At 66.3% G+C, this 12,166-nt stretch overlaps 1 protein-coding gene across 1 annotated transcript; it reads right to left on the reverse strand.

Moving 5' to 3' along the window:
• Positions 1 to 6: 6 nt before the first annotated feature.
• GPR157 (G protein-coupled receptor 157) lies at positions 7 to 11,566 on the reverse strand. Its single transcript, XM_014545449.1, has 3 exons — positions 11,451 to 11,566; positions 11,010 to 11,252; positions 7 to 585 (listed from the first exon to the last, which is right to left on the reverse strand). Exons 1-3 carry the CDS (start codon positions 11,564 to 11,566, stop codon positions 60 to 62), a joined length of 885 nt encoding a protein of 294 aa, XP_014400935.1. The 3' UTR covers positions 7 to 59.
• Between the last annotated feature and the right edge of the window lie 600 nt (positions 11,567 to 12,166).

Raw genomic sequence — 12,166 nt, forward strand, 5'->3', positions numbered from 1 at the left:
GCAGCACTGGACGCACGCGCGGGGGCTGCACTAGAGCCACGCTGACCTTCCACCTTCTCTCACCCAGGCTCCCTGTCTCGGGCGGGCGGCAGGAAGGGACTGGAGCCGAGCCCCCTGGCAGCCCTGCATTGGCGGATGCATTGGGACGTGCTCACTCTGTGTGTGTGGAGGGGGGTGATCTGACACTGCCGCTGGGAGCAGCAGGGCAGGGGGGCCGGGGGGGAAGAAGAAGGGTGGGCAAAGCTACCTACGTGCAGAACGACCAGCACCGGGGCCCGCACGGCCGGGGAGCCACAGAGGGTCAGCACGAATCGCACGGTGCTCCAGACCCGGAGGCAAATGAAGATGACCGGGATGAGGACCAGCTTCTTATCCGCCATGGAGCTGTGGTGCTGCAGCCGGTGCGCCTCGGACAGGATGGGCCGGTACTCGGAGAGCGCCTGGTGCTGTGCAGGGAACACCCAGAGCGGCGTGAGCAGGACGGATGCCCGCAGCTGCCCAGGGGCTGCCGTCCTCCCAGGTCTCAGACTCGCAGGAGAGGGAGCAGTGAAGTGTGGAGCACCTTCCCCCTGCACGCTGGAGCCCAGGCTCCATCACCAGCTTCCCCCTGCATGCTGAAGCCCAGGCTCCATCACCAGCTTCCCCCTGCACGCTGGAGCTAAGGCTCCATCACCAGCTTCCCCCTGCACGCTGGAGCCCAGGCTCCATCACCAGCTTCCCCCTGCACGCTGGAGCCCAGGCTCCATCACCAGCTTCCCCCTGCACGCTGGAGGAGAGGCTCCATCACCAGCTTCCCCCTGCACGCTGGAGCCCAGGCTCCATCACCAGCTTCCCCCTGCACGCTGGAGCCCAGGCTCCATCACCAGCTTCCCCCTGCACGCTGGAGCCCAGGCTCCATCACCAGCTTCCCCCTGCACGCTGGAGCCCAGGCTCCATCACCAGCTTCCCCCTGCACGCTGGAGCCCAGGCTCCATCACCAGCTTCCCCCTGCACGCTGGAGCCCAGGCTCCATCACCAGCTTCCCCCTGCACGCTGGAGCCCAGGCTCCATCACCAGCTTCCCCCTGCACGCTGGAGCCCAGGCTCCATCACCAGCTTCCCCCTGCACGCTGGAGCCCAGGCTCCATCACCAGCTTCCCCCTGCACGCTGGAGCCCAGGCTCCATCACCAGCTTCCCCCTGCACGCTGGAGCCCAGGCTCCATCACCAGCTTCCCCCTGCACGCTGGAGCCCAGGCTCCATCACCAGCTTCCCCCTGCACGCTGGAGCCCAGGCTCCATCACCAGCTTCCCCCTGCACGCTGGAGCCCAGGCTCCATCACCAGCTTCCCCCTGCACGCTGGAGCCCAGGCTCCATCACCAGCTTCCCCCTGCACGCTGGAGCCCAGGCTCCATCACCAGCTTCCCCCTGCACGCTGGAGCCCAGGCTCCATCACCAGCTTCCCCCTGCACGCTGGAGCCCAGGCTCCATCACCAGCTTCCCCCTGCACGCTGGAGCCCAGGCTCCATCACCAGCTTCCCCCTGCACGCTGGAGCCCAGGCTCCATCACCAGCTTCCCCCTGCACGCTGGAGCCCAGGCTCCATCACCAGCTTCCCCCTGCACGCTGGAGCCCAGGCTCCATCACCAGCTTCCCCCTGCACGCTGGAGCCCAGGCTCCATCACCAGCTTCCCCCTGCACGCTGGAGCCCAGGCTCCATCACCAGCTTCCCCCTGCACGCTGGAGCCCAGGCTCCATCACCAGCTTCCCCCTGCACGCTGGAGCCCAGGCTCCATCACCAGCTTCCCCCTGCACGCTGGAGCCCAGGCTCCATCACCAGCTTCCCCCTGCACGCTGGAGCCCAGGCTCCATCACCAGCTTCCCCCTGCACGCTGGAGCCCAGGCTCCATCACCAGCTTCCCCCTGCACGCTGGAGCCCAGGCTCCATCACCAGCTTCCCCCTGCACGCTGGAGCCCAGGCTCCATCACCAGCTTCCCCCTGCACGCTGGAGCCCAGGCTCCATCACCAGCTTCCCCCTGCACGCTGGAGCCCAGGCTCCATCACCAGCTTCCCCCTGCACGCTGGAGCCCAGGCTCCATCACCAGCTTCCCCCTGCACGCTGGAGCCCAGGCTCCATCACCAGCTTCCCCCTGCACGCTGGAGCCCAGGCTCCATCACCAGCTTCCCCCTGCACGCTGGAGCCCAGGCTCCATCACCAGCTTCCCCCTGCACGCTGGAGCCCAGGCTCCATCACCAGCTTCCCCCTGCACGCTGGAGCCCAGGCTCCATCACCAGCTTCCCCCTGCACGCTGGAGCCCAGGCTCCATCACCAGCTTCCCCCTGCACGCTGGAGCCCAGGCTCCATCACCAGCTTCCCCCTGCACGCTGGAGCCCAGGCTCCATCACCAGCTTCCCCCTGCACGCTGGAGCCCAGGCTCCATCACCAGCTTCCCCCTGCACGCTGGAGCCCAGGCTCCATCACCAGCTTCCCCCTGCACGCTGGAGCCCAGGCTCCATCACCAGCTTCCCCCTGCACGCTGGAGCCCAGGCTCCATCACCAGCTTCCCCCTGCACGCTGGAGCCCAGGCTCCATCACCAGCTTCCCCCTGCACGCTGGAGCCCAGGCTCCATCACCAGCTTCCCCCTGCACGCTGGAGCCCAGGCTCCATCACCAGCTTCCCCCTGCACGCTGGAGCCCAGGCTCCATCACCAGCTTCCCCCTGCACGCTGGAGCCCAGGCTCCATCACCAGCTTCCCCCTGCACGCTGGAGCCCAGGCTCCATCACCAGCTTCCCCCTGCACGCTGGAGCCCAGGCTCCATCACCAGCTTCCCCCTGCACGCTGGAGCCCAGGCTCCATCACCAGCTTCCCCCTGCACGCTGGAGCCCAGGCTCCATCACCAGCTTCCCCCTGCACGCTGGAGCCCAGGCTCCATCACCAGCTTCCCCCTGCACGCTGGAGCCCAGGCTCCATCACCAGCTTCCCCCTGCACGCTGGAGCCCAGGCTCCATCACCAGCTTCCCCCTGCACGCTGGAGCCCAGGCTCCATCACCAGCTTCCCCCTGCACGCTGGAGCCCAGGCTCCATCACCAGCTTCCCCCTGCACGCTGGAGCCCAGGCTCCATCACCAGCTTCCCCCTGCACGCTGGAGCCCAGGCTCCATCACCAGCTTCCCCCTGCACGCTGGAGCCCAGGCTCCATCACCAGCTTCCCCCTGCACGCTGGAGCCCAGGCTCCATCACCAGCTTCCCCCTGCACGCTGGAGCCCAGGCTCCATCACCAGCTTCCCCCTGCACGCTGGAGCCCAGGCTCCATCACCAGCTTCCCCCTGCACGCTGGAGCCCAGGCTCCATCACCAGCTTCCCCCTGCACGCTGGAGCCCAGGCTCCATCACCAGCTTCCCCCTGCACGCTGGAGCCCAGGCTCCATCACCAGCTTCCCCCTGCACGCTGGAGCCCAGGCTCCATCACCAGCTTCCCCCTGCACGCTGGAGCCCAGGCTCCATCACCAGCTTCCCCCTGCACGCTGGAGCCCAGGCTCCATCACCAGCTTCCCCCTGCACGCTGGAGCCCAGGCTCCATCACCAGCTTCCCCCTGCACGCTGGAGCCCAGGCTCCATCACCAGCTTCCCCCTGCACGCTGGAGCCCAGGCTCCATCACCAGCTTCCCCCTGCACGCTGGAGCCCAGGCTCCATCACCAGCTTCCCCCTGCACGCTGGAGCCCAGGCTCCATCACCAGCTTCCCCCTGCACGCTGGAGCCCAGGCTCCATCACCAGCTTCCCCCTGCACGCTGGAGCCCAGGCTCCATCACCAGCTTCCCCCTGCACGCTGGAGCCCAGGCTCCATCACCAGCTTCCCCCTGCACGCTGGAGCCCAGGCTCCATCACCAGCTTCCCCCTGCACGCTGGAGCCCAGGCTCCATCACCAGCTTCCCCCTGCACGCTGGAGCCCAGGCTCCATCACCAGCTTCCCCCTGCACGCTGGAGCCCAGGCTCCATCACCAGCTTCCCCCTGCACGCTGGAGCCCAGGCTCCATCACCAGCTTCCCCCTGCACGCTGGAGCCCAGGCTCCATCACCAGCTTCCCCCTGCACGCTGGAGCCCAGGCTCCATCACCAGCTTCCCCCTGCACGCTGGAGCCCAGGCTCCATCACCAGCTTCCCCCTGCACGCTGGAGCCCAGGCTCCATCACCAGCTTCCCCCTGCACGCTGGAGCCCAGGCTCCATCACCAGCTTCCCCCTGCACGCTGGAGCCCAGGCTCCATCACCAGCTTCCCCCTGCACGCTGGAGCCCAGGCTCCATCACCAGCTTCCCCCTGCACGCTGGAGCCCAGGCTCCATCACCAGCTTCCCCCTGCACGCTGGAGCCCAGGCTCCATCACCAGCTTCCCCCTGCACGCTGGAGCCCAGGCTCCATCACCAGCTTCCCCCTGCACGCTGGAGCCCAGGCTCCATCACCAGCTTCCCCCTGCACGCTGGAGCCCAGGCTCCATCACCAGCTTCCCCCTGCACGCTGGAGCCCAGGCTCCATCACCAGCTTCCCCCTGCACGCTGGAGCCCAGGCTCCATCACCAGCTTCCCCCTGCACGCTGGAGCCCAGGCTCCATCACCAGCTTCCCCCTGCACGCTGGAGCCCAGGCTCCATCACCAGCTTCCCCCTGCACGCTGGAGCCCAGGCTCCATCACCAGCTTCCCCCTGCACGCTGGAGCCCAGGCTCCATCACCAGCTTCCCCCTGCACGCTGGAGCCCAGGCTCCATCACCAGCTTCCCCCTGCACGCTGGAGCCCAGGCTCCATCACCAGCTTCCCCCTGCACGCTGGAGCCCAGGCTCCATCACCAGCTTCCCCCTGCACGCTGGAGCCCAGGCTCCATCACCAGCTTCCCCCTGCACGCTGGAGCCCAGGCTCCATCACCAGCTTCCCCCTGCACGCTGGAGCCCAGGCTCCATCACCAGCTTCCCCCTGCACGCTGGAGCCCAGGCTCCATCACCAGCTTCCCCCTGCACGCTGGAGCCCAGGCTCCATCACCAGCTTCCCCCTGCACGCTGGAGCCCAGGCTCCATCACCAGCTTCCCCCTGCACGCTGGAGCCCAGGCTCCATCACCAGCTTCCCCCTGCACGCTGGAGCCCAGGCTCCATCACCAGCTTCCCCCTGCACGCTGGAGCCCAGGCTCCATCACCAGCTTCCCCCTGCACGCTGGAGCCCAGGCTCCATCACCAGCTTCCCCCTGCACGCTGGAGCCCAGGCTCCATCACCAGCTTCCCCCTGCACGCTGGAGCCCAGGCTCCATCACCAGCTTCCCCCTGCACGCTGGAGCCCAGGCTCCATCACCAGCTTCCCCCTGCACGCTGGAGCCCAGGCTCCATCACCAGCTTCCCCCTGCACGCTGGAGCCCAGGCTCCATCACCAGCTTCCCCCTGCACGCTGGAGCCCAGGCTCCATCACCAGCTTCCCCCTGCACGCTGGAGCCCAGGCTCCATCACCAGCTTCCCCCTGCACGCTGGAGCCCAGGCTCCATCACCAGCTTCCCCCTGCACGCTGGAGCCCAGGCTCCATCACCAGCTTCCCCCTGCACGCTGGAGCCCAGGCTCCATCACCAGCTTCCCCCTGCACGCTGGAGCCCAGGCTCCATCACCAGCTTCCCCCTGCACGCTGGAGCCCAGGCTCCATCACCAGCTTCCCCCTGCACGCTGGAGCCCAGGCTCCATCACCAGCTTCCCCCTGCACGCTGGAGCCCAGGCTCCATCACCAGCTTCCCCCTGCACGCTGGAGCCCAGGCTCCATCACCAGCTTCCCCCTGCACGCTGGAGCCCAGGCTCCATCACCAGCTTCCCCCTGCACGCTGGAGCCCAGGCTCCATCACCAGCTTCCCCCTGCACGCTGGAGCCCAGGCTCCATCACCAGCTTCCCCCTGCACGCTGGAGCCCAGGCTCCATCACCAGCTTCCCCCTGCACGCTGGAGCCCAGGCTCCATCACCAGCTTCCCCCTGCACGCTGGAGCCCAGGCTCCATCACCAGCTTCCCCCTGCACGCTGGAGCCCAGGCTCCATCACCAGCTTCCCCCTGCACGCTGGAGCCCAGGCTCCATCACCAGCTTCCCCCTGCACGCTGGAGCCCAGGCTCCATCACCAGCTTCCCCCTGCACGCTGGAGCCCAGGCTCCATCACCAGCTTCCCCCTGCACGCTGGAGCCCAGGCTCCATCACCAGCTTCCCCCTGCACGCTGGAGCCCAGGCTCCATCACCAGCTTCCCCCTGCACGCTGGAGCCCAGGCTCCATCACCAGCTTCCCCCTGCACGCTGGAGCCCAGGCTCCATCACCAGCTTCCCCCTGCACGCTGGAGCCCAGGCTCCATCACCAGCTTCCCCCTGCACGCTGGAGCCCAGGCTCCATCACCAGCTTCCCCCTGCACGCTGGAGCCCAGGCTCCATCACCAGCTTCCCCCTGCACGCTGGAGCCCAGGCTCCATCACCAGCTTCCCCCTGCACGCTGGAGCCCAGGCTCCATCACCAGCTTCCCCCTGCACGCTGGAGCCCAGGCTCCATCACCAGCTTCCCCCTGCACGCTGGAGCCCAGGCTCCATCACCAGCTTCCCCCTGCACGCTGGAGCCCAGGCTCCATCACCAGCTTCCCCCTGCACGCTGGAGCCCAGGCTCCATCACCAGCTTCCCCCTGCACGCTGGAGCCCAGGCTCCATCACCAGCTTCCCCCTGCACGCTGGAGCCCAGGCTCCATCACCAGCTTCCCCCTGCACGCTGGAGCCCAGGCTCCATCACCAGCTTCCCCCTGCACGCTGGAGCCCAGGCTCCATCACCAGCTTCCCCCTGCACGCTGGAGCCCAGGCTCCATCACCAGCTTCCCCCTGCACGCTGGAGCCCAGGCTCCATCACCAGCTTCCCCCTGCACGCTGGAGCCCAGGCTCCATCACCAGCTTCCCCCTGCACGCTGGAGCCCAGGCTCCATCACCAGCTTCCCCCTGCACGCTGGAGCCCAGGCTCCATCACCAGCTTCCCCCTGCACGCTGGAGCCCAGGCTCCATCACCAGCTTCCCCCTGCACGCTGGAGCCCAGGCTCCATCACCAGCTTCCCCCTGCACGCTGGAGCCCAGGCTCCATCACCAGCTTCCCCCTGCACGCTGGAGCCCAGGCTCCATCACCAGCTTCCCCCTGCACGCTGGAGCCCAGGCTCCATCACCAGCTTCCCCCTGCACGCTGGAGCCCAGGCTCCATCACCAGCTTCCCCCTGCACGCTGGAGCCCAGGCTCCATCACCAGCTTCCCCCTGCACGCTGGAGCCCAGGCTCCATCACCAGCTTCCCCCTGCACGCTGGAGCCCAGGCTCCATCACCAGCTTCCCCCTGCACGCTGGAGCCCAGGCTCCATCACCAGCTTCCCCCTGCACGCTGGAGCCCAGGCTCCATCACCAGCTTCCCCCTGCACGCTGGAGCCCAGGCTCCATCACCAGCTTCCCCCTGCACGCTGGAGCCCAGGCTCCATCACCAGCTTCCCCCTGCACGCTGGAGCCCAGGCTCCATCACCAGCTTCCCCCTGCACGCTGGAGCCCAGGCTCCATCACCAGCTTCCCCCTGCACGCTGGAGCCCAGGCTCCATCACCAGCTTCCCCCTGCACGCTGGAGCCCAGGCTCCATCACCAGCTTCCCCCTGCACGCTGGAGCCCAGGCTCCATCACCAGCTTCCCCCTGCACGCTGGAGCCCAGGCTCCATCACCAGCTTCCCCCTGCACGCTGGAGCCCAGGCTCCATCACCAGCTTCCCCCTGCACGCTGGAGCCCAGGCTCCATCACCAGCTTCCCCCTGCACGCTGGAGCCCAGGCTCCATCACCAGCTTCCCCCTGCACGCTGGAGCCCAGGCTCCATCACCAGCTTCCCCCTGCACGCTGGAGCCCAGGCTCCATCACCAGCTTCCCCCTGCACGCTGGAGCCCAGGCTCCATCACCAGCTTCCCCCTGCACGCTGGAGCCCAGGCTCCATCACCAGCTTCCCCCTGCACGCTGGAGCCCAGGCTCCATCACCAGCTTCCCCCTGCACGCTGGAGCCCAGGCTCCATCACCAGCTTCCCCCTGCACGCTGGAGCCCAGGCTCCATCACCAGCTTCCCCCTGCACGCTGGAGCCCAGGCTCCATCACCAGCTTCCCCCTGCACGCTGGAGCCCAGGCTCCATCACCAGCTTCCCCCTGCACGCTGGAGCCCAGGCTCCATCACCAGCTTCCCCCTGCACGCTGGAGCCCAGGCTCCATCACCAGCTTCCCCCTGCACGCTGGAGCCCAGGCTCCATCACCAGCTTCCCCCTGCACGCTGGAGCCCAGGCTCCATCACCAGCTTCCCCCTGCACGCTGGAGCCCAGGCTCCATCACCAGCTTCCCCCTGCACGCTGGAGCCCAGGCTCCATCACCAGCTTCCCCCTGCACGCTGGAGCCCAGGCTCCATCACCAGCTTCCCCCTGCACGCTGGAGCCCAGGCTCCATCACCAGCTTCCCCCTGCACGCTGGAGCCCAGGCTCCATCACCAGCTTCCCCCTGCACGCTGGAGCCCAGGCTCCATCACCAGCTTCCCCCTGCACGCTGGAGCCCAGGCTCCATCACCAGCTTCCCCCTGCACGCTGGAGCCCAGGCTCCATCACCAGCTTCCCCCTGCACGCTGGAGCCCAGGCTCCATCACCAGCTTCCCCCTGCACGCTGGAGCCCAGGCTCCATCACCAGCTTCCCCCTGCACGCTGGAGCCCAGGCTCCATCACCAGCTTCCCCCTGCACGCTGGAGCCCAGGCTCCATCACCAGCTTCCCCCTGCACGCTGGAGCCCAGGCTCCATCACCAGCTTCCCCCTGCACGCTGGAGCCCAGGCTCCATCACCAGCTTCCCCCTGCACGCTGGAGCCCAGGCTCCATCACCAGCTTCCCCCTGCACGCTGGAGCCCAGGCTCCATCACCAGCTTCCCCCTGCACGCTGGAGCCCAGGCTCCATCACCAGCTTCCCCCTGCACGCTGGAGCCCAGGCTCCATCACCAGCTTCCCCCTGCACGCTGGAGCCCAGGCTCCATCACCAGCTTCCCCCTGCACGCTGGAGCCCAGGCTCCATCACCAGCTTCCCCCTGCACGCTGGAGCCCAGGCTCCATCACCAGCTTCCCCCTGCACGCTGGAGCCCAGGCTCCATCACCAGCTTCCCCCTGCACGCTGGAGCCCAGGCTCCATCACCAGCTTCCCCCTGCACGCTGGAGCCCAGGCTCCATCACCAGCTTCCCCCTGCACGCTGGAGCCCAGGCTCCATCACCAGCTTCCCCCTGCACGCTGGAGCCCAGGCTCCATCACCAGCTTCCCCCTGCACGCTGGAGCCCAGGCTCCATCACCAGCTTCCCTCTGCATGAGCCCCCGATTCCCATCACTAGCTCCCACCTGCCACTGGAGCCCAGGTTCCCATCACAAGCCCAGATCCTTCTCCTGGACCTCCATCTCCTCCGTCCACAGCCTGTGCCACACCTCCATGTGGGTGTCTCACACATGGGGATCGGCCCAGTGGTCCCAGACTTCCTGCCATTACAGGAAGGGCAGCTCTGGAGGGGCGCCCTGGGCAGAGCCCGGAGGAGCTCTGGGAGCCCGGAGCCCTCCTAGGGCAGTGGAAACGAGGAGGAGGTGGGAGGGCACCCCCTGGCCCAGGCAAGAACACAAGAGGGCTTCAGACCAGCGGGCAAGCCCTGCAGGCCTCTCTCCAGCTGAGCCAGAAGCGGGGGCAGGAGGGACGAGAACCCGGTCTGTTCAGAGTAAAATGAGGAGTCTCCACGCAGGTGGGAATCCAGGGTGAGGATCAGGGGTCACACAGCTGCCGGGAGCACCCCCCAAACCCAGAAATGGCTGCTGAGGCACCGTCTGCCCTGAGCGACAGGGAGTCCAGCCATGAACACTCAGACACCTGCAGAGGGAGCCGGGAAGGAGGCCATATTCGGAGCTTCACGGGCACCTGCCTCCCTGCTCTGGCCACTGGTCATCGTCCACCTTTTATCGTCATGACTCACACCCCGGCCTCTCTCTCGGACAAGATCCCCGTCTGGGTTCTCAGGATGACCTCCCACCGCATATAGCGGTTTGGAAAGTAGATGCTCAATAAAAGTGCACTGACCGCGCGGCCGAGCCGGCGGGCGGGCGGGTGACTGAGGCCTTTCCTGGCGGCATTTGGCCCGTGGCCAGGAGGAAGCTCACCCCTCACACTTGCAGAACCAGCAGTTGAGCACAAGGAGCCGCTTGGCCAGCCTGTCAGAGGGAAACCATTCTTCCCTAGACTCTGCGGCCAGCCCTCGTGGTCAGAAGTCTCCGAGACGTCGCCAGCGGGCCCAGCGGGTTGATTTATGGGCTCCTGGGCGCCTGGAAAGCCGACCAGCTGTGACGTAACCCGAATCCTCAAGGATAAGAGGTGAGTTATCGGTTCACTATGGTGAGATCCGTGGCCCCCTTCCAGTTCACTTACTCGATACCACTCACTCTCATCTAAATTCCTCTCCGGTTGAGCCACCGTGGGCTGTCCAGGAGGGGGCAGTAGAGGGCTGTGGCCGGGCACACAGGCTGGTGCTCTCTCCTTGGGAGTTGAGTGGGTTTGGGGAGCCCTTCACCTCTGTAAGCCCCCCTTTCCTCATCCACAAACGAGGAGTCACAGGACTCGCTCCTGACAGGACTGTGTAGTCAGCAAACCAGACAACCCATGATGTGTGTAATTCACAGTGACCGACGCCTCCCAAGCTCTCCATTTTTTTGTTGTTGTTAATCCTCAACCAAGGATATTTTCCATTGATTTTTAGAGAGAGTGGAAGGGAGAGGGAGAGAAAGAGAGAAATATCGATGTGAGAGAGACACATCGATTGGTTGCCTCCTGCACGCACCCCGACCAGAACCAGGGAACCTACAACCAGGTATGTGCCCTTGACCGGAATCAAACCCAGGACCCTTTAGTCCGCGGGCCAGCGCTCTATCCACTGAGCCAAACCGGCTAGGGCTCCCCATTACTAGTTCTGTCCCCTAAGGTGGCCGAGCCCAATGCCAGAACTCAGGGGCAAGCCCGCAGCGGGCGCAGTGGCCACACGGCTGAGGAGGTAGAGCACGGGCAGCATGACGTAGGCCAGCAGCTCCCACAGCTTCCCGGTCAGCAGCATCCACAGGACACGGTCCTTCGCCTCCAGGTCGATCCAGCACCAGCCCACGGACACGTCCGAGGCGTCATAGCCGATCTTCTTTAGGATGACAGCTGCCACGGTGATGGCCAGTGGAACCCCCCAGCTGAGGAATAAGGAGCAAACGGGCACGGATCAGGCCCCGGCTCCCAGCACAGCCAGCCAGGGGCGAATGACCGGACGCTCTCCAGACAAGGACAACTCCGCTCTCCGAGTGCCCCGGGAGAAAAGACAGGCAAGAGTCCCCAAAGCCTCAGTCCAGCCCTGCTCTGCCCACCCCAATGCCTAACAGCCAGCCCCTGACCAGCCTGGGTCCAGGGTGCACACACTGATGGCTTGGGGTTGCCTGGGCAGGGAGGTCCAGGGTCCGTGTACCTGCAGCAGGGTCTGGAAGGGGATCTGGGCTTTGGGGGGACACATATCCCAGGTCCTGGGGGCTCTAGGGGGAGGACGGGGAAGTGCCCAGCAAGGGTCGAAGGGGCCTCTAAGGAGCCAGGGCAGCGCCAGGCTCACTTTTCTGGAGCTGAGTTACTATCCCCACAGCCACACGGCCGGGCTGACCCCGAGCCTGAGGCCCTTCCCAGCAGTCCCCATGCCAGGGCCCCCCCCCCCTCCCCGTGTCCACACCCCCAACAGGGGAGGCAGGAGGGAGCGTGCCCTCCTAGCAGTCACAAAGGCACAGAAGGGCCAAAGCCCCACAAAAGTTAAAGGGAATGATGGAGGTATCAGGGAGTTTGTTCATTTTAAATGCTTGTTCTATGTGAAGTTATTTATCTGGTAAGTTAATATACAGGGTGGGGCAAAAGTAGATTTACAGTTATTCTTATGGAAAATAATACAATAATCCTATATAATAAAAGCCCAGCAACCGAAATGGCAGAACAAACAGAACGGACCAGAGACCAGAACTACCAGCCCCTCGCTCAGACCAGCTCCCCCCCGCCCAGCGGGGAACCCCACCCTGATTGGGGCCATGGCTGGCCTGCAAACTGCCCGCGGCCCCTCACCCAGGCTGGCCCC

This window comes from Myotis brandtii, unplaced genomic scaffold, assembly GCF_000412655.1.
Source record: "Myotis brandtii unplaced genomic scaffold, ASM41265v1 scaffold410, whole genome shotgun sequence".
Taxonomy (NCBI): Eukaryota; Metazoa; Chordata; class Mammalia; order Chiroptera; family Vespertilionidae; genus Myotis; species Myotis brandtii.

Excerpts from the sequence above, each read along its gene's own strand:
- GPR157 (XM_014545449.1), bottom strand. The coding sequence starts at position 11,566 with ATGTGTCCCCCCAAAGCCCAGATCCCCTTCCAGACCCTGCTGCAGGTA. Across the intron at positions 11,253-11,450 it reads TGCACCCTGGACCCAGGCTG|CTGGGGGGTTCCACTGGCCA; the intron begins GTCAGGGGCTGG and ends CTTATTCCTCAG. Across the intron at positions 586-11,009 it reads CCCCTGAGTTCTGGCATTGG|GGGCTCCAGCGTGCAGGGGG; the intron begins GCTCGGCCACCT and ends GTGATGGAGCCT.